The sequence below is a fragment of the Protobothrops mucrosquamatus genome, unplaced genomic scaffold, assembly GCF_001527695.2.
Source record: "Protobothrops mucrosquamatus isolate PMUCROS unplaced genomic scaffold, P.Mucros_1.0 scaffold46, whole genome shotgun sequence".
NCBI classification, from domain to species: domain Eukaryota; kingdom Metazoa; phylum Chordata; class Lepidosauria; order Squamata; family Viperidae; genus Protobothrops; species Protobothrops mucrosquamatus.
The window spans coordinates 1,627,016-1,648,227 of record NW_015386428.1 but is presented as its reverse complement, the minus strand read 5'-3'; the positions used below and the strand labels follow the sequence as shown (position 1 = coordinate 1,648,227).

At 41.3% G+C, this 21,212-nt stretch overlaps 1 protein-coding gene across 1 annotated transcript in view; it reads right to left on the bottom strand.

Moving 5' to 3' along the window:
- Window positions 1-2,549: 2,549 nt before the first annotated feature.
- The window catches only part of THRAP3 (thyroid hormone receptor associated protein 3), a 31,346-nt gene continuing 12,683 nt past the window's right edge, over window positions 2,550-21,212 (bottom strand). Inside the window, exons 4-12 of the mRNA XM_029283282.1 lie at window positions 18,728-19,612; window positions 14,366-15,115; window positions 13,571-13,743; window positions 11,821-11,926; window positions 8,778-8,862; window positions 6,190-6,371; window positions 4,510-4,705; window positions 3,867-4,022; window positions 2,550-3,677 (exon numbers count right to left, since the gene is read on the bottom strand). Of these exons, the coding sequence (XP_029139115.1) occupies window positions 3,456-3,677; window positions 3,867-4,022; window positions 4,510-4,705; window positions 6,190-6,371; window positions 8,778-8,862; window positions 11,821-11,926; window positions 13,571-13,743; window positions 14,366-15,115; window positions 18,728-19,612 (2,755 nt within the window). The 3' untranslated portion in view covers window positions 2,550-3,455. The remainder of the gene's footprint in view (window positions 3,678-3,866; window positions 4,023-4,509; window positions 4,706-6,189; window positions 6,372-8,777; window positions 8,863-11,820; window positions 11,927-13,570; window positions 13,744-14,365; window positions 15,116-18,727; window positions 19,613-21,212) is intronic.

Sequence of the window (21,212 nt, the reverse complement as noted above, 5' to 3'; positions counted from 1 at the left end):
TTTATCACTAACCATATTGTGAAGTATGCGGATGACACAACAGTACTAGACCTTATTCAAATGACAATAAGGGTGTTTACTGCAAGGAGGTAGAGGGTTTGGTGGACTGGTGTAAGAAAAACAGCCTAGTTTTAAACATTGAAAAAACTAAAGAGATCATTGTCAATTTCAGAAAAGACAGGCACAGCCACACTCCTCTGTGTATTAATGATTCACCTGTGGAAATGGTTAGCAGCATCAAATTTCTGGATGTGTAGCTAACAAGTAGGCTGGCTTGGTCGCTCAACAGCAAGACACTGGTGAAGTGGGCACAGCAGTCCTTGGATTTTCTGCGACGCATGAAAGAAGTACTTCTTCCTTCCCCTGTCCTTACCACTTTCTATAAAGCAGGAATGTCAAACTGCCAGCCCCTGGGCCAGACACATCATCGGGAAACCACACCCACCCCATTGCTGGCAATGGCAAAAAAGCTCCGATAGGTGATGTCGCGAGTTTGACATGACTGCTATAGAGTGACGATAGAGAGCATCCTGTCATATTGCATTACAGATTGGTTTGGAAGCATCACTGCTTCAGACAGGAAGGCGGTGCAGAGTGGTGAGGATGGCAGAAAAGATTATTGGCAGTTCATTCCCTTCTATCCAGGACATGATGTAAGCGTTGCTTGAGCAGGGTCCACAGGATTGTCTGGGACATCCTTTTCACGACCTGTTTTCCTCGTTAACCTCTAGGAGGGGGCTTCATGGTATTTGAAGCAAAACATCCAGATTCAGTCAGTTTTGTTCCTACCCTACCATTAACATTATAGACTGATCAGTTCTTTGTCAGTGGGCAAATGTACAAAATCAGCAGGGGAATCAAATATTTTTCTCCCTCACTGTATGTAAGGGTGCAGGTATATACATATGTTGTATATAGCATGTTTATGTGTTGTGTATGTGTACACTTTTGAGAGCAGGCAACAGAATTTCATTTTTAATGTGTGCCAGTGTTCCCATAGTAAAAAATGATAATAAAGATTATCTTATATAGGAACACTCCCTACTGCCGTCCACATCTGCACACCCCTAGATTGAGATTTACCTACATTTTAAACACAGCTTTTGCTGCACTGTACCAGTGGGCAATTGCTTCATCTGGAAACAAAGACACCCAAAAGGTCAGAGTTCCCGCTCTGCCCAAATGTAGTATGGGTAAGAGGCATGCAGCCATTACTTGCTCTGAACGTAAGAGTTGGAAGGGACTTTAGAGGTCTAGTCCAATCCCCTGCTCAAGCAGGAGACCCTAGACCATTTCAATTGGCTTTTCAGTCTCTTTCTTCTTAAAAGTCTGCACTGATGGAGCACCCACAGTTTCTGGAGGCAAGCCGTTACACTGGCTAATTGTTCTGTCAGGAAATGTCTCCTTAGTTCTAGGTTGCTTCTTTACTTGGTTAGCATCCAAGATGGGGTTCATGCTTAGTACATTAAATGCATGTTAAACCCAAGGAGCACAGAAAGACCCTGCAACCCAACACACCTTTCACCTAACCTGTACAATTTCTCCCAGTCCATTCTGAATTGGAGTCTTTCAGGAGTTTATGTCTAGGCTTCTCTCAGAAGCCATGAAAATGGGCAAAGTAAACTGAGATGCATGTGAATAATACTGGATAATATAAGCCAATTTTGCTTTGATTAGAATCTAGGAAAATGGGAACACAGCACAGTTCCCCCACCCAACCTAAAGGTTTAAAGCTTGTACTATTTGACGTCATTCCGAGCTATTATTTATAACAAGGATGATTTCTGGTAAATTTACAGAATTTTGTAGATTTATAAAACTGAAGGCATGGACAGTAACAGCTAAATGGGTTAGGAGTGGAATCTGAATACCTTGCAGAACAATTTATACAAAGCAAAAGCAAATGTTGTGCAGTTTTACCTAGGCTGAAAAATGCATTTTTCTTCTTCCTACAGAAACTTGTTTCTGTTTCCCTCCAATCCAATCTGAGGGGATTCTGAATACACTCACTCACAGGCTCTGTCCAACCTTCTTTATTGGAACCAACTGGACATTCAGGATCCAGCTTTTGCTGCTCTTTGCAACCGAGTATTCAAACAAACTCAAGACTAGTGAGACAGCAATGAGGCCACACAGCTGCCATAACAAGAAGCTGTAGGGGCCCTGAGCTACTCCACCCGGTGGGGAATTCCAGTTATTAAGGGTAGCGAGTGAAGCAAAGAACCTCACATCCACCTTCATCCAGGTGGAACTTCCATTTTCAGCTTGAACAAAAGATGTGATCCATGATGAGCATTTTCTTACTACTTCTGACGACTTATTTTCTTTCTTTCTTTTTTGCTGACAACTGTAATGTTGACCCTACTCAGTGTAAGACTGTTCGCAGCCATGAAACAAAAGCATTAGTACAAAAGCAGTATGAAATGGTATGCAAAGTTCAATTCAACATAGTTTTATTTTAACAAGGAGGCAAAACAAGAATTTGCTAAGAATTTGCGAACTGCACCCGTCCCAAAATATGAACTCAAAGAGGGGAAATTGGGGGGGGGGGGAGCAAAAGGAAGCAGGGCAAAGCCAGATTCCTGGGGGATTAACACAGCAATCAGAATCTCTCTTGTGGGCTTGGGAGTAAGAAGGCTGCCTACCAAGCATCTTTTAAGCACTGCAGATTTAAAGCTGAAAAGAACGAAAAGCCAATTGTCAGCCAAGTGACCATGGCCACCACACAAGTAGCTCAAAATGGCTTTATAAAAAGATTCATACAAGAAGAATTCTCATTTTATTCATGCTACAGGCTTTTTTAATCTAGTATATTCAGAAGTTTCTTACAAAACTGTAATCCTGAAAACATGTTCAATTTGACATTGGGAAGGAAAAGAAGTATGACAGGAGTCTGGATGAACAAATGAAGATGCTAACATCATTCAAGAAGAAATCTGTAATTTGATGGAAGAAGGAAAATGAATTTCCTCACTGTGCCATGCTATCTTTAAAATTTCAGCAGAAAAAGAAAACAATACCTTTAAAAGATATAGTTCTAAATTCAGTTGGGGAAAAATTCCTGTAAATTAAAAATGCTACAGAGTTTGGTCCCAATAGTTTCTATTCAGATGTTTATTCCTTTCCCCCCCTCTATTCATTATATGTATATATTCATTATATATCCATGAAGACCTTTCTGAAATTAACCATTTAAGGGCATATTGTCAATATATATGTAAATGCTTAAAATAAAGGATTTTTAAAAAAATCCACAAACAGGAAAAAGAAAAACAAAAGAGCAAGACATTACTCTTCTCTATCACCACATTTAAAAAAGACAAAAATGATTGCCAAAAATAGTGGGCACAACTCTATCCTCCTCCAGGGTCAATGAGAAACCAAATAGCAGGAAAACATTCAACTAGCCAATCAGGATCAAAGACCCACCCCCATCCTCATGTCACCAGCGGCTCCTACTCTGCCACGGGTGGGAGGACATCCTTGTCTTCTCTGTTCTCTGGCCCACTCTCGTCGTCCTCTATCTCTCCCTCTTCGCCACTGAACTTGTCGTGAGCCCACTTGGGGCTGGTGCTTGACTTGCGATACAGGAACCGTCCCCGCCCTCGGGGGAAGATGCCTCGGCCCCGGCCCCGGCTCGCCCACTTTTCGCCACCTTCGCCCTCCCGGTCATCGTGCTGAAGGAGAAAAGGGAGTCAGCTGGTAAGCTCTGGCCACTGAGACCCCCGCAGCCCATCACACAGCCCCAGCCCCATTCCCCCCTCTTCCTCTGCCCCTGAGACAAATGGGAGCCTCGCAATCAGGCAGCTCTGCCCAAAGGGCCAGGATCACCCGGCCCCATCTGATGGGTGGAGGAGCTCACGCACCAAGTAGTACTTCTTGCTCTTGGGTGTATACTCGGGGTCCCAGTCCTCCTCCCGGTTTCGCTTCTGGAAGTCAGTGCTGGTGCCGCTGGTACTGGTGTTGCTGTTGCCAGAAAAGACACCCCTTCCCCAGCCACGGCCTCTGGCCCGGAACTGCTGCTAAAGAGGAGGCGGCAGAGCAGGCCTGAGTCCGAAGGCCCCGCCTGTCAATTTGCTGGGGGGGGGGGGATTTACTCAGATGGGAAAGGAAAAGGGAAAGCTAAACGGGAGGTTTTCTTTGCCTCTGGAAAGGACTTCAAGGACTTCCTTACTGGAGACGACTGGAGGTCACAGACTCTTTTGGTTAGGTTCAACTTTAAAAAAATCTCTCTGGAGAGAGAGGTCTGTGTTCATACTCCATCAGAGTTTTGAAATATTTAGATATATTATTTTCAAGCAGGGGCTTAAAGAGGTCAAAGCAGAAGACTATCTTAAACCAGAGCATGAGACACCTTTAGGACCCAGGATCACATTTGGCCATGTGCACTAGAAAGCAGGCAGGGACAGGATAAAATCTAGATTTCGTCCAATGAAGTAGTTAAATTTGGTGATAATTTTTGGAGGGACTTCACAGGGCATAGGAAATGTACTCTTAAAGGACACTCACAAATGTTCCTCGGGCTCTGCCCCGGTCACTCGGGCCGGCAAACTCCTTGGTGCCAAGGCGGGATTTGTCAAAGCCAGGGGCAGGGGCCTCTTCCCGTTCCTCAGTTTCCTCAGGATACTCCTCCGCTTTATAGGAGCGTGAAGACTGTGAGGACGAAGAGCTTGACCTCGATCTCTCCCGGACACGTCGGTGCTTCCTGGGACACCAAAGCAGAATCACAGAAACTCAGTAATTACTTGTTAGGGAGAAACGTCTTCAAAAGGGGCTGGGGCCCGCACTGCCCTTTGTCCTGTGGAGAACTGAAGTCTAGAGCAGCGGCCTCTAACCTTTCCAACTCTGCGTACTGGCGGTGGCGGGGGGAGGGGGAATTGTTTCGCACACGCACCCACCACTTGCCCAAATGGAGCTTTACTTGCCCGCCGCGTATGCAGCCCAGTTCAGGGTCTAGAGGGCATAACTTGGCAGCCACAGACAACAAATGATACAAGGGTAAGTAGCTGCCTCAGTCCCACTCTCTCCCCAAGGGAAAGATCCAATTCCTGAAAAAACAATTGCCACTCAGTCAATCCTTCTCCTTCTTTAGCAGCTAGAATAAATTTACAGGTGCAAATGCCTTTACCGACTGCACTCCATAAACAAATGGGCCAATAATTAGGCTTCAGATTAACCCCATTTTAAGAGCAAGAATGACATTTATTTAATCCCAATCTTGGGGAACCTGAGCAAAAAGACTGAACATCTTCTTCCATGTGAACATGTTCTTTTTATAGCTAAGAAATGGAAGGAACTGGTGCTGTCTGTACTACTACTGCTAATTTATTAAACTTGTATGCCATTAGAATCCCAGTGAATATTCAATTTAAACCAGGGTATTGCTGCTTTAGCAGAGTCTAGGTACCACTAGAGAGAGTCCCACAAGCCTAGTTTCTCTTGAAAGCAGCTCTTCAAAGGCTGAATTCAATTTCTGTATGACTGCAAAGCTGATTTCAGTGAAGCAGCTGTTAAAGTAAAAAAGGCACATATTGTGCTGAGGTAACCTGTTACTTTGTCTTTATATATCCTTCAATATCAAAATTCTCCCCGCCCAAAAATGGAGTGATTCATTTTCCATTTTAACAAGGGACAAGGGAAAGTGATAACATTGTCAATATACCTCCATGGTAAAGGGGGTCTGAGTAGGCAAAAAGTCTGCACAAGGCCAAATCTGATCGATCTCTCCAGGCCCTTCCTGGAACAATATGTGAACTGCTCCAGTCTGTTAGCAAGTTGGAGCAGGGAGACGGTGCTGAGTTAGATCTCATAAATCCTGGCAACTTGAGAGCCTCATCTTCCCCTTAATGGGGAATAGAACCAAATCACAAATATTGAGGTTACTTTTGACATTCTGGTGTCTTGAAACTTGTAATTAAAATTATTCCTAAAAAACAGCCTCCCCAGAGAACAAAGTGTGCCCCTTCCGGCTTGTATGAGGTGGCAGCTGGATCCAACAGAGCAGGCCTGCACTACAGGGGCATCAGATTGTTCAATGTTCCTCTTGACTGAGACATTCTAGAAATTCAGGTCCACACATCTTGAGAACATGCAGGCTGGGAAAGACTAACCTCGTTACTAATCCATTTCAATAAAAAGGAAAGGAAAGAAGCATAACATGGGGATATGTGCTCCCCTTTTCTCACGTACTTCTTTTTGGAGCCTTTGTGAGGCCTCTCTGTTTTCTCTGCTGATCGTTCTCTTGAATGACTGGAAGGCCTGGACTCCACCGATTCTCTTGACTTTCCTCGCTTATCTTTCTCCTTATGTTTTTTACGTCTTTCAATATCAAGGCGCAGGTCAACTGGATCATCTTTGTATTTGCTCTCAGTCTGGAAGAAAAAACACAGCAAGGACAGGACTTTAAACTGAGCCTTTAGCAGTTTCTTCACAGATGCAGTGTTGATCTTATTTAGGACAGGAACCACCAAGGATAACACACATTATGTTGCTGTCCAAAAACAAATTGTCTGAAAACATGGAAACTCTCCCACTCTTTCTGCATGCGTTTCCCTCCCAGCCAGAGTACAGAAGAGTCTTGGCTAAGTTATTAAACCAGGTAAAATGAGAGAGAAACTCAGCCAAAGCCAAGACCCTTATGTGCAACCTCAAGGGCACAATCACTAAATAAAACCAAAAGCTATCAACTTCTATTTGGGGCAGGGGAAAAATACTTGTCATATGCTGCAGGAAATTGACTTAAAAACTATGAAATCCCCTTATTCCTAAAAAAGGATACCTTCCCCAAGAATGGGAAGCCTGGCTGTGGATATTGAGAGAAAACATGAAAAGGAAGCATCCAGCTGCAATTCAGCCTCAGAAGCTTCGCAGAAAATTTTCACCCTGGATTGATGTAGGAAAGAATTTATATGTAGGAGCAACCCAAGAAGTCCTCATTTTTGTCCACTCTCCTTCCAACACCTATGCATTTTGAAGACTTGCTAAGAATCATCACTTAAACTTAGATATGTGCACTGTAAACATGAAACTCACATCAAGCACACATACACACACAAACAGGCCTGAAAAGACTTCTGTTGATGGAGACTAAACGAAGGAGAAAGCAGTTTGGACCCAGGCAAACTCTTAATGCCTGGGCCTTTTCCACAGCTTCATGCTCTCATCGGCCCATAGGAACCCAAGGTCCTGCTTCAACTGCTCAGCCACAGACTATGTTTCTCCTCCCTTTCCTTGCTTCCTTCTTGCTCCTTGCCAAACCTATTTGCTATTGAAAATATGACTTCTTTGGAACGCTGAACTTTAAAAGTACAATAAATATACAAATAACTGCAACTAACTGCTGCTTCTGAATTATTATGTTTTTTAGCACCTGCATAATAAACAGAACTGCAGATAACCTTCAGATATCCTTGGAGATTGAAAGAGCAGAAAAGGAAAAAGGAATAAGTACGAACCAGAGAAAATATTATATTCAGAAAACTAAATTTTATGGCAAAGTTGAGCCTTCATACGAAGCTTTGCAATTATTCATTCGAGAAATCATTTTGTATCTGTACAAGTCTTGTTGGTTATTAGTGAAACAGTTGATTCATGCAGGGCCTTGACCCAATTCAGCAGTTTCCAGCCTGGCACAAGGCAAGACCACACAAAAACAGGCCAAAGAACTGTTCCCTTAACTGCAATGAGAAGCGTTAGCAGCTGTCTGTTAAAGCAGTACTTACACAAATCTATAGTACCCTTCCTGGTAAAAATATAGGATAGCTCAATTACAGCAGAAATTGGCACTTGTTCTTGGAAGAATTTTATTTGTGCTTGTGCATTCCACAGGTGAAGAACAACCCTTTGCAGTTCAGAAGACAAAGACGACTTTATTACCACAGTGGAAACTGATTTGTCACCAAGTATCACCATCCAAACCTGGAGATGTAGCAATTATTCAATCCATTCCATTTCTCACAGAGCTAAGAAGCTCTTGTTTGCAAATCAGAAGAATGTCCCTATTCATGTGTCCACATGCACATACATAACTTTGCGTTCACCATCGGAGCTCATCTATTGTCTTTCAGAAGCAACAAGTGTTTTGATAAACAGAGAACACAGGCATGATAGGAAAGTAAACAGTTTCACAGCATTGTTAAAATACTTTAAAACAAACTTGCATGAAGGTGAAGAGACAATGCTTAAAGATGAAATACTCGTTTAAAAATTATAAATAGTAATATTAAAATAAGGGGCCTACTGAAATTTCACTGTGCATATTTAAAAACCTTCCATTTTCAACATCATTTTAAAATAAGCTAATAGAATTCAACAGGAAATGACACATTAGCAAAAAATGTCCTTTGATTCGGCTTATTTACAATTTGACTTAATTTCCTCTTTCTGACATGCATGTCTTTTTGAAAACATGGTTGGAAAATATCACGGGTAAGACAAGTGATTTAGTTATACTTACAAGCATCAAAATATCACAAAAAGTCTCTTCCATCATCAAGGTCACTTGTTTCCAAAAATCCACTTTTTGTCTCAAGCTCAACCTCAATTGATTTTGTGGTCATTTACCATATTTCTAACCACTTCACAAAGGTTGTTGATACATTTTTTTTAATAAAAATTAACCCTTTGTAGTTCATTTTTAGAATTATGCCCATCCTTGAAAGAAAAACACAAACTTAAGTAGAGAGCAAGTTAAATTAAAAAAAATCACTTTTTTTAAAAAAACCCAAAGTTCATGCCCAAAGCACACAGATGAGCACCAATCAAAAGTATTGATTCACCTTGTAGCTGGCCTCTTTGGAACTTTTGATCTCCTCTTGTGAGAATCCATGTTTTCTAAAAGAACTTGGAGAAATGTCTATCCTCCTAAACACAGAAAGGCAAGCAATGATTAAGAAACACACCAAAAAATGTCTTTTCTGATGTTCAAATTATGAATAAACTTGGTCAGTTTCACCCTCTTATTAGTGTTTTGGAAGATTTTAAGACTGGGAATAAAGTCATCTCAGAGGTAAACAACTCCCTTTTCACTCTTAAAAAGGCTGAGACTGCTTTCTTCAGACTATTTTTCAGCAGTTTTAAGGAAATTGCCTGTCTCTATCTTATCTGTTACAGCTCTCCAGAAAGTTGGGAGGCTGTCTAGTTTTAATTACTTGATTTTCACTGTGTATTTCTTTGATTTTAACTGCATTTTCATTAAGATCACTATGTTGGGTCTTGGTGGGAGGGAGTCCTTATTTCTTTTTCCATTGCTATAGTTGCCCACTGATGCATATTCCCAAATGGCTTACAATGGTTCAAAACAATACAACAAAGAGAATAAAAATGACTTCTTCACCAGGGGAAGAAACTACCACAAGCAGCACAATCCAGAGGTGGTTACACAAAATATGGCTCTAGCCTACTAGCATCACCTGATAAGACCTAAGAAGGCTGTCTTGTCTGTCACCACCTGCGTTCTGGAACAGCAGCCCTCCAAGGTGCCTCAACTCTGGCTGTGCTCAAAAGAGCTCTGAAAATTTGGCTCTTTCTTCAGCCTTGGGTTAGAGAGGGTGGTGGGATCCTGCACGTTTGTTTTTAATGGCTGTTTTTTTAAAACAACATATGGATTTTAAAAATTGTACCTTATGCCAGTGCTTACCATACACCACCAGGACTCATTGTATGGGTGGATAGCTTTATGAGTGAGGGGTTCAACTCTGAGCTACAAATATTCTCCTTTACTAGTAGCTTTATGAGTTTGTAAAAGAAAAAACCCTCTGGCCCAATGCCTGTGGAATGAATCAGGCAGGGTCAGGGCTGGACAGATGTCAGATACAGGCTGTTCCAAAGGGCAGGAAAAACAACACAGGAGGCACACCATCTGCACCCTAGCAGACATCCTCATTGGATGGATGGGAAGCGATGCAGGCCAATCTTATTGGACAGGCAGGCACAACTGCAGACAGGGGGACCTGCAGATGGGCCAAGCTCTACACCAAGAAGGCTTACAGATGACCACTAGCACCATCAACTGCATCTGGAAGCCCAGTGGCAACCCAGGCAGCTTGAGAAGGAGCAACACCACATGGACAAAGCAGGTGGGACCACAACTGCTTTTGCCACCACATTTTGGACCAGTTGAGCTAGTCTTCAAGGACAGCTCTCTGTAAAGTGCACTAGAGTACAGGTAGTCCTTGACCTATGACCACAACTGAGCCCAACACTTCAGTTGCTAAGCGAGACAATTAAGTGAATCATTGCAGTTGTTAACTTAGTGACACATTTGTTAAGTGAATCTGGCTTCCCCATGGACTTTGCTTGCTAGAAAGTTGCAAAAGGTGATCACATCACCCCAGGACATTGCAACCATCAGTTGTCAAGCATCTGGGTTTTGATCACATGACCATGGGATGCTGCAATGGTCATAAATGTGAAAAGATGTCATAAATCACTTTTTTCATAAGTTACTTTTTTCAGTAACTTTGAATGGTCACTAAATAAACTGTTGTACGTTGAGGACTGCCTGTAATCCAGACCCAAGATATCCCATAAGTGACTGTAAACAGAGCCATATAACCCAAGAAACGGATGAATCTGGGCAAAAGCTTTCTTGGTCGCAGCTGCTACCACTCCTTGAGCAAGAGGCGAGTCCGTTTCCCTTACCTCCTTCCCCCAAACTAGGCACTAGATCCATCTGGGAAAGGGCCAGAGCGTGTCAGTCTCTGGAACTGGACGGTCTACAGCCACTGGGTCTTGCTGGAATGAGCTTCAGCCTTATGACCTCTTATGATGTTTGACTTATTGAACCGCCTGGCCTCTTGTAACAGGTGGATACAAATGATTGTAATAAATAAATAAGCTCTTATTATGCTACCTAACCCTGGATGGTATGCTGGGACACTGATAGTGAGACCCCTCGTGGCCTTGGAGAAGCTACCATTGCTAATCCTGCGGTAAGGCAAGGATTGTGTTGAGATAAATATTGCGAATTCTCTTGCAATGCTGCAAAGCTCATAAACACAGAGCATGGAGCAATCTAACAGAATTGGGCTTCCTTGAAATCTCCGTTTGCTTTTGGTCCTTAGCACTGAGGAAACATGTCTCAACTTATGGGAATGCTATTCATCCTGTTAAATGTTCAGGAACTTAAATCCAGTTTCAGCACTCTTGCCTTTTTGGGTCAATCTGTTAAGAGTCTTAACCTATGAGATGTTGGGGCTGGGAGGAGGAGGAGGCCAGGTAGAAATGCATCTGCCCATACAAGCATAATCCCCCCCCCCGCTCCTTCAGTCAAGCAGGGCTTGCTCCTGATCAGCTACCTAATACTGAGCAAGCTGATTTGGCCGTGCCCCTTCATGATTTTCAGCTGTAAATTAAAATCAAATACCAGGCATAGAAATTCTCCTGCATTTTTCTACCATTTCTTATTATTTTTGATGAATGAAATTTTGTTTTAGAAATTATTTCAAAAGAAAAGAGAATGTCAGATCATTTTTCATAGGCTGAACTTGGGCTTCTTTCATTTATGAGGTTGCTGAATGCTATATATGAATATGGAGTACTGTATACACGGTCCTCTCTTGTCTGCAGATTCCTGAGTTTCCCACGCTGCCAATAAACCCAAGATCTCCTGATTATTTTCCTTTCTCTGTAAAAATCCAGGGAAATCCTGCACCCAGTTCTGCACCTTTTAAAAGGCTATTTATGTCCAGCTCTAATTCAAGCCTTAAGCCCCTGCAATATCTCTTCCTATGTTTGTCATATTCTAAAGTTCCACTTCAGCATAAGACCCTCGGTTCTCCCACTTGACCCTGCTCTGCTTTCATGCCAAGTTCCACTTACCTGTGGATTTCAGGGCTTTTGTTCTTAGCCGACTCCTGCTCTGCCCGCTTTAGGTATTTTGTAAAGCGCTCATTCAACGTCATTCCTGAAGACCCAAAGTGATGCTCTGTTGATTTGCGATGAGGAAACACCATATTGTTAATATTGTATATAGACTTTAGGACAAGATAAAAGTGGGCTCTGCAACAGATTCAAGAAGCAAACAGTAGAGAAGTGAAGAGGGGGTAAAGACAGAAAGAGGAGAGGATCCACCTCATTGCTTAGACGTATTAAAGTCTTTTAACTGGAAGCTTTTCCTGGCACTAAAGCCATCTGATGCTACTGAGCGTGAGCTGGAGCAGGACTCTCCTGAAAAATAAGGAGCGTTCCATGCCACTCTTCACTTTCATAACTATCCTGCTCCTAGACTTTTTATTCCAGACAAGTGAGTTTCAGACATTTTAATCCATTTTTTCACTGCTTAGGTGGAAGCAGACAAAGAAGTGGAAAGAACAGGAAGTAGACAATATTCTAAGCCATATGTGGAGAAAAGTTTCTTTCTCTTAGCTCCATGGGCTACAGTCCAGTTAACTATTTTCTCCAGGCAGCCTAGTCCCCCTATAAATTATTGTGTTGCCTAAATAAGGTTGCTGCAATCCAATAGCAAGGCTCCAAAATCCTGCAGTGTGCATCTTCAGGGCTACACATGTTCTCAGTCACCAATAAAGATACTTTGGGGGAGGACTTTTCTTCTCCTCGTGACAATGTTTTTACCAATTGTTCACAAAGGTCCTGCGCAGTAACATGTCTAGGAATGTGAAGCTGTTTAGTTTCTGGGGTAGGCACATTCCCTGTATCTGTCAGTACCACCCAGCCACTGCATGGGTCCAGGAAAAGGCAGAGCTTCCTTTAGGCCCAGATTCAATACATGTTTCCACTTTGAGTACAAATAGCTACACTTTCCTATTGGCTCAAAGCTAGTAGTAATTTTATATGGGGCTGACTTTAAAGACTATTGGGAAAATTCAATTAGCACAAAAGGTGGCTGCCTACAGCTGGCAGATGAGTAACTCTGGTTTTATAGATGCTGCATTGGCTTCCTGTAGGTTTATGGGTACCATTCAAAATACTGGTTTCAACATACAAGCTTTTTATAGCTTCATTGACAGATATTTTCCATCTCTTTCAAACAGAACTGTATCATTCCATGTGCTCATCTCAGAATGATGCATAAAGCTCCCTCATCCGAGAGACTGGGATGCAGGGCCAGCAATCAACAACTGCGGACCTTCTCTTCAAAACAGCCTCCCTGGAGTTTATAATACCCTAAACTACTCCGTGAATGCTATCTAGAATACTGATATATGAAAACATAAATAATTTGCCAGAATCAGGAACAGATAAAATGATTTGGGTTAATTTATTTCTGTTTGATTCATCTTAGAAGAGACAAATAGAAGTTTAACTAGAACTGAATCAAAATCAGCTAAGAGGTAAAATGAAGAAATTGTTCCAGAATCTTTCAAAAATACTTTTTATAAAACAATATAGGAATAAATCATAGGGCTGGAAGGGACCGTGGAGGTCTTCTAGTCCAACCCATTGCCCAAGGCAGTTATCAATCCAATCTCCTGCTCGTTGCAGAATTCACTGCATCTTCCATATGGAAGCATTTCCCCATTTGCTCTACTGAAAAGAAACATACAGAAGTCTGCACTGATTTCTGAGAAAGCAGCAGTGCCAGGCTGGCTTAAAAGCCCAGGGAACTTACCTTTCACATGATGGACAATGGTCACTATGTGCTGGGCAAAGAGCTCTGAGGGACTTCGCTGAGACTGGGCTGACTGGATGTGATGGAAAATGGAACGGAACTCTTGTTCCTTTTTATTGCTGTGCACCAAATCACGACATAACTTGCGCTCCTGTGCCAAAATCCCACTTGGGCTGTAAAGACACATGAGAAAGATCATGTATGAATGGTTATAGCTGCCACAGAAGGCCACCTCCAGACTGGAAATCATAGTGATGTAAAATATGGCACCCTAAAAGTCAAGAGATTATGGTATATCCCGCTTTAGAGAATTATTCTTCTGATATTATTTTCTCCAAATCTAGATCCATACCAATATCATTTTTCTCACTGTAGTCCAGCTTCAAGAAGAGAGGAATGGGAATGGCTTTCATTTCACAGCTCTTAGGGACAAAATGCTACCCACCGAGCCACAAGCAATGTTTCAGTGGGCAGCAAACACTATGTTGCTTTAGTATAAAATGGCAAGTTAAGCAATCATTATGTGAAGAAAGGAACCCTGTGTGTGTGTGTGTGTGTGTGTGTGTGTGTGTGTGTAACTATAGTATGTGTTTTTCACTAAGATGTTGGATGACAGTCAGAATTGATCTCAATGGAGACTGCTGAATAAGCAGAGGTCCTACAACAAAATATATAAATTTATGTATTTTTTCTTCTCCTTCCCCACTCAACTAATGTGCAACTAATGGGAATAGAATAGGCCTTCATTTTCCCCAACCTCCCTTTTCCTTCCTCCAGACATGCCGAATGCCTCACCGAGCAAGATCCTCATCAAAAGAATCCATTCGAAGATTGACTTGGGTTTCACGAGTAATGGAAAAGGAGGATTTGCCAGTGGCCAGGCCCTCCCCCCGCATGCTCGGCTTCTCTCTGCTCTCTGGGGCCTTTCGGGGTGGGGGAGAGGTCGCCATTTTTTCCTGGCCTGCTTTGTAGGTGGTGACTCGAAAATTCTTCTCTGGAACAAACCCTCGGTGCCCAGCTTCTGCTCTTTTGGCCGCCTGCCTCTCGTCTTTCTTGGAGGGCTCAGCATAGGACTCCTCGGCCATCTCTTCTGCTTTCCTCTGCTTTTCCTTGGCTGCTGGTAAATAAACCAGGCCTTCCCATTTGCCTGGCCGATCCTCGTCCTGGCTTCTGCTGGAAGCAGGCGCTGTCTTCACAAACTTGGGCTCCTCGTCCTCATCCTCATCCATATTGGATTCCTTCCGTCCTTTGCCCTTAACTTTCTTTTCTGGCTCCTCTGCCTCCTCTTTGCCATAGTGGGCCTCCTTGTGGAACTCGGCCATTTTCTTTTCAAAATCATCTCGAACTTTATAGCGCTTTGGGGACTGATTCCCACGATGCATCTTTTCCGTATCGGCCTTAGAGGTGTAAGGATCTAACTTTGTTTTACCATCCGCTAATCCCATCTCAGAAAAGCTTCCCTTCTCTTTCATTTTGTCCTTTTCTACATTCATCAGTTTCTGCTCTTTGTCCTTCCCATTCTCTGCTTTTTGTTCTTCCAGGTACCTATGAGTAAAGAGAGGGAATATTTCAGGCAGTTATTCCTGTAGGATCTAATCAAGCCATCTGGAAAAGACCGTTTCATGATGTGTGGCCCATGTTTAGTTAGCTTCTTTTGCATTGTTTAACACCTGATTAGCAAGTCACAGAACCTGGGAACAAATACCTTAGCAACAGTGATAAAATGGCAATCTTTCTAGAATCTTTTGCCACAGCTAGAAGGCAGAAAATATGTAAAATATCTTACCTAACCTGTGTATTCATTTACAAACCTGTTTCTGAAGAATTAACCCATCAACATTTTCACTTTGGACTGCTGTGCTTTTAAGTAACACACAATGGAAATAAAAGGCTCAAAAGCTACTTCAAATATTTGAAGGCATGTCTCCTATGGAAGCTACAGACAATTCAAAACACAAATAAAAGCAAAAACGTTAATGGGGAAAATACTTAATTGGTTGGGAGGAAATGAACACTTATCAAGAATGGCAATTTTTAACCAGATCGGATGATTTAATTTGATACCAGTGATTATTGCATCTAGCTCTAAAAACAATTTAATGTTCAGAGGTGGAATTCAAAACAGATCTAGCTGCAAGATTACCAAATCAGCTAAAATTAACATCCGTGTATTAATATGGATGTTTCCATAACATGGCTGTTATTTTTAAACCATGCAAATAATGTTTCTGCCCAAGGATGTTCATCACAACTGCCACTTTCATTATTTAATTTTTACTGGATGTACAAGTTGACTTTTGAACAGTTATTGATACTTGCTAGAAATTAAGCCCAAGAATGGATCCCAGAGGATGACAAATACTGTGAGCACTGTTTCAAATATCTTGCCAAATGCTTCTGAAAGCATACCAGAAAGGTTCTGCTTCTGAACTATGATTCTAGCAATGTTCTGAAATCTACCTTATTTGCAATAATGGATGATTAAAGATGCAACACTGTTAAAATGTGCATTCAGAAATTCAATACAGTTCTTTCCCTTGTTTTAAAAATTGAGGAAACTATTTTCTACAATGTTTATAATACCAAAAAAAATCCAAAATAATATGTCTGCAGATTTCTATTTAAATTGTGACCAATCTCCTCCCACCTGCTCTAAAGACATTCCTAGGTTATGCAAATTTTAACAACTCTTGTATCCATGTATCCTAGATTTAGTTTAAGCCATTTTAGAACACTCTCAGAAAAGAAAAATCTAAGTTTAAAATATACCTTTAACACGGTAAACTAAGGGAATATATTCCTGTTATTCCCCTTATTATGAACATAAGCCATCAGTCTATTCAAATTTTACTCTGCCTTAGATCACCAAATCTGGTGTTGCCACATAGCAACAAATAAATGATAGCTGTGAAAGCAACCCCTAATGGAGCTCTAATAATATTCCAGCAATGTCTAAAAATCAGCTTTTCCTGCAAAGAACACAAAATTTTCCCCATTGGACAGCAGTGGCCTAATTAATGGCCATACAGCTGCATCGCACAATTTATATTCTAAATAATTGCTCTGTGAACAGCTCAGTGTTGTAAAGCACTATGGAGCAGTATATACATCTAAGTGCTACTGCTATTATCAAATCTTTTTAAGTAAGCTATTGTTATTATATATTTAGGAGAAAAATACCTTCATGCAATAATTAGTTAAATGACAACTATGCCCTGCCATTCAATCCCCAATAATGAAAGGGGGAAATGGGCAGGTTAATTCTTCCTAAATTTGCATTGCCCAGAGTTTTATGCCATTTCTCTTCAGGATTTTGTCCTATGGAGCACAAAGCTTTTTCACTCAGATATACATTAAGCATTTAAATCCTCCAGGAAAGCTCAACAAGAATCCTAATGAACTGCCTTCTATTCATGGTTAAAAATCTGTCCAATTCTAAAAATAACAGCAACCGAGAAAGTGCTAAAACTTATGCATTTTTGTGCTAAAAATCCATGTTTTTACATTTAAAATAAATACCCCTTTGGTGATATAGGGATGTTTTCTAGATCTTTATTTTGTTTCCCAAATTCAGAATGCTAACCCTTAAATTAAATGTATAACACTGAACCTAGACAAGCCTTGGGATTATGGACCCTCCCTCCGACACTGCTCCCAAATTCAGAAGCTTTCGCTTCTCTTTTCAATTACTCATTCTTCGCTTTGTAAAGTCTGAAAGAAAATGTGGTTAACTTTCATTAGGATTAGTGGTAGTAAACATCAAGTTATAATTTGGTTTCCCCATTAGCCACTCTAATGTATAATTTGTATTGTATAAAGCCATGAACTGAGTTTTAATCTAAAACAGAAGCTTTAGTGTCGCCAAGGCAGTTGGCCACACAGAAAATACAAACCTGAAGTTTCTTCTACTAGGCCTACCTAGCATTAAAGCACAGGTGAGATTGGTCCGTTTCAATTAGTTTGGACAATGCCACAGGTTGGGTTTCACAAAAAGCTTGGATTTTAGGTTTCCTTGGTTCCCCTGTTCATAATTTTCATTACCAACTCATTCCAAACTCAAGAATTTGCTAGTCCACTCAGGCAAAAACCAAATTCCAATATCAAGCTGGCTTTTTGCTAAACGTAGTGTAATAAAACCTCCATTCACGAGGAGAGAACAGGGAATTGGTAAATTTAAAATCAGTTTTACAAGGGAAACTACAGAAACCGAAGCTCAGTCATGCTGGATTGTTTCAGAATCCTGGAAAATGCATGAAATATATGTAAGGTTATTTTAAAATATTTGTAAATATTAATTTTAAGGCTTTGAATCTGAAATGTGACATTACTGATATTCAATTAATTTTTAACCAAAAAACGCCTCCAGCTATTTATGCGACTAGTAATATAGTAATTGTGGTATATAATTATACCACAATTGAGACCAGAATTTCTATTGTTAGGTGAGTCTTGCCCGATTTTACAACTTCTGATATGGTTGTTTGCAAATCATGCAGTTATTAAGTAAATCTGGCTTTTCCCCCATTGACTTTGCTTGTCAGAAGCCAAGTGATAATTATCCCAAATAATGATCACATGACCTTTACACACACACACACACCCCCCAGGACTCTGCAACCATTGGTAGATACATGCCAGTTGCCAAGTTATCAATTTTGATCACGTGACCATATGGGGGATCCTGCAACAGTCATAAGAAATGTGAGGATCTGTTGTAAATCACTGCCATTGTTATTTCGAACAGCCACTAAACTAATAATTCTAAGTTGAGGGTTACCTGTTTTTAAAATTACCCAAGTAAAATATGCATTCAGGATGTGGAATAGTTTCCCAAAATAGCTCTTTTATTTCTCCTAATTTAATTTAGTTACTTTTTCATGAAATGGATTGAGATCCAAACTAAGCCTGGTTTAGGTACAGCTTATTAAAATAATATAAAGTGCTCTTCATTATGATTTAAATCTCATATAGCAGCAAGTTTAGTCTGGATCCAATTCCATGCAAGCAGTATCCAAGAGCAACTTATTTATTCTATAGCCACCTTGAAGAAAGGCAATCATTCCATTAACCTCCATTATTTTTAGCAGCTAAACTATGCACCCAGCTTCCAACCCAAACAGGAACAATTAATCAATTCCATGAATTAAGACCACTTGCCTCTTGGAAAAGGCTGCCCCTATTTCCTCCTTCTGAGATGCCCCATAAATGGAGCTGATTGTTGTGGGGCTTTTGCATACTGGGCTCTTCCTGGTTGGGCTCAGGCTGGCTAAACCATGCTCAAACTGATGTGAGCCTGCCTGAAAGGAACTGCCGCTCTGCAGAGCTGAGCCCAGCTGGGAAGGATTGGAAGATGTCGGACTGGGCTTCTGAAGTGGGCTTGGCCTGGGCGATCGGCGCCTGACTACGACTGATTGGAGAGGGCTCTTTAGCGCTGGGCTACGCTCTTTGGGACTCAACTCTGTCAGGGCAGAGGCCCTTGAGGCTGCGCTGGTGCCATAGGTTCCCACATCTTGCCAGGGTTTTGACCCCTCTGAAGACTTGACATCCTGGGCAGTTCCTCCTGAGAAGGGCTGTTCCTTGGAGTCATCCCCTTGGTTGTCCCCAGCACCTTGGGACCCTCGAGCCTCCTTAGAAGACTTCTTTTCCTTTAACGACCAACGTTTGGAGGAACCAGCTCTGCTATGATTAGAAGATGACCGAGATGATGAAGACCTTCTTGAACGATCAGACGATGATTTGTCAGAGTTTCGAGAATGACTTCGGGATCTTGGAGAGGGAGATCTCCTCTTTGGTGACCGAGAACGTGAACGCCCCCTTCGAGGGCTGTATGTTTGGCGATAGTTTTGCCAATTAGACCTGTAATTTCCATAACCACCTCGATTATATTGGCCCCACGGGTAGAACCCTCTATTCCTTCCACGGAAGTAATAGGGTCTCCGATAGCCTCTGTTATGACCTCGAAAATCCCGGTTCTGGTATATTCGTTGATGGTTCCTCTCCCTGTTATGAGATGGAGAATATGATCTTGAACGGGACCTAGAACTGAGGGGAAAAAAGGTATTTGGTAAATATACATAATACTTTTCAATGTAATTCAAAAAACCTATTCCTTCTTGCTTGACAGGATAAAGATTCCCTTTCTAGAATTTCTCAAAATAATCCTCTTTACTAAAAAGCTAACATTAAGAATTTACCAGCTAGAAGAAAAAAATGGTTATTGCATTGCTTTGATTTTCCTACAAAAACATTACTAAGATACACGGATACTGAGAATAGAAATAGAAATAGGAGCTGGAAGGGACCTTGGAGGTCTTCTAGTCCAGCCCCCTGCTCAAGCAGGAGACCCTATACCATCTCAGACAAGTGACAAGTCCTCACTGTCAGGAAGTTTCTCCTCAATTCCAGGTTGCTTCTCTCTTTGATCAATTTCCAATCATTGTTTCTTGTCCTGCCCTCTGGTGCTCTTCTTTGTAGCAACCCCTCAATTACTGGAATACTGCTAAAAATCAACTACAATGCATTTATCTTTGTTAGGAGTATGCAAGAATGCAAGAATAAAGGAGTTTGGCCCTAGGAAAGAGGAAGGGATGGGAAAGAATCTCAAGATAATCCTGTCTTGATTCACTCTTGAGAAGGCAGAGGGTAACTCTGTCAGGGTCTCAGGATTTTGTTATTACAACCTATAGGATAATTCCAGTAATTTTTGTGGTGCCTCTTTCCTGACCTAGCCTACCTCAAAAGACTATCAGTCTTCTAAAACTCCTGTTGAGAACAAACCTGGCAGGGATTGGATGAAACCTGTACATTAAAACCTGAAAACAGAGAAATCACATATAAAAAATGAGCAGAACTGTTTGAACTTCATCACTCTAGTAAAAAAAAAGTTGAAACCTACTATAAAGCCACTGTCTTTTAAGTCACAGTTATAGAAGATGATATCTATGTTAGATTATATAGGAAAATCAAATAACACCGGAGATATATTTTGTAACATGTGTAATGTTTTGAGCAAGTCTGTTTGATTTTGTTGAAAAAAAAGTGTAGGTAATATCACCTTAGAAAGTCAAAGGCCAAGACTATGATTAGGAAAATCCAGATCCTGACTTTGGAACATATATACTCAGCCTAACATACCTTGCAGCATTGCTATAAGGGTGTAGGTCAACATAAAAAGTCACTGCTGTCTAGCAATACAATACACTTTCCTCCCTGATAAAAATAAGAAAGAGACCAACTTACCTGGGATACTGTCTCATTCGCAAACAGTTTCAGGAACATAAGAAAGAAGAAACAGACACACAGCCTAGTGCACGCAGTGAAAGCAAGCCAATTAACGGTAGTTCTAAAAGAACTAATCAGCCCACACAAGAGCCGGTCCCCAAGCGGTTAGGTTAACAATTATTGAGGACCAGTTGCCTGGAGGCTGTTCACAAAAAATCATTTTCAAAGACACGGTAACATGGAATGCAACCCAAGTTGTACAACAGTAAAGAGGGTTTTGTTTGATCCAAAAAATCAACAATAAGATTTAAAACCACATGGGCTCAGATCACTCCACAAAGTTGGGGGAATGAAAAGAGAGGCAAATGACTGACTCATACCATGAACTAAACAGACTGTCAAGTTGAAGAAAATATAAACT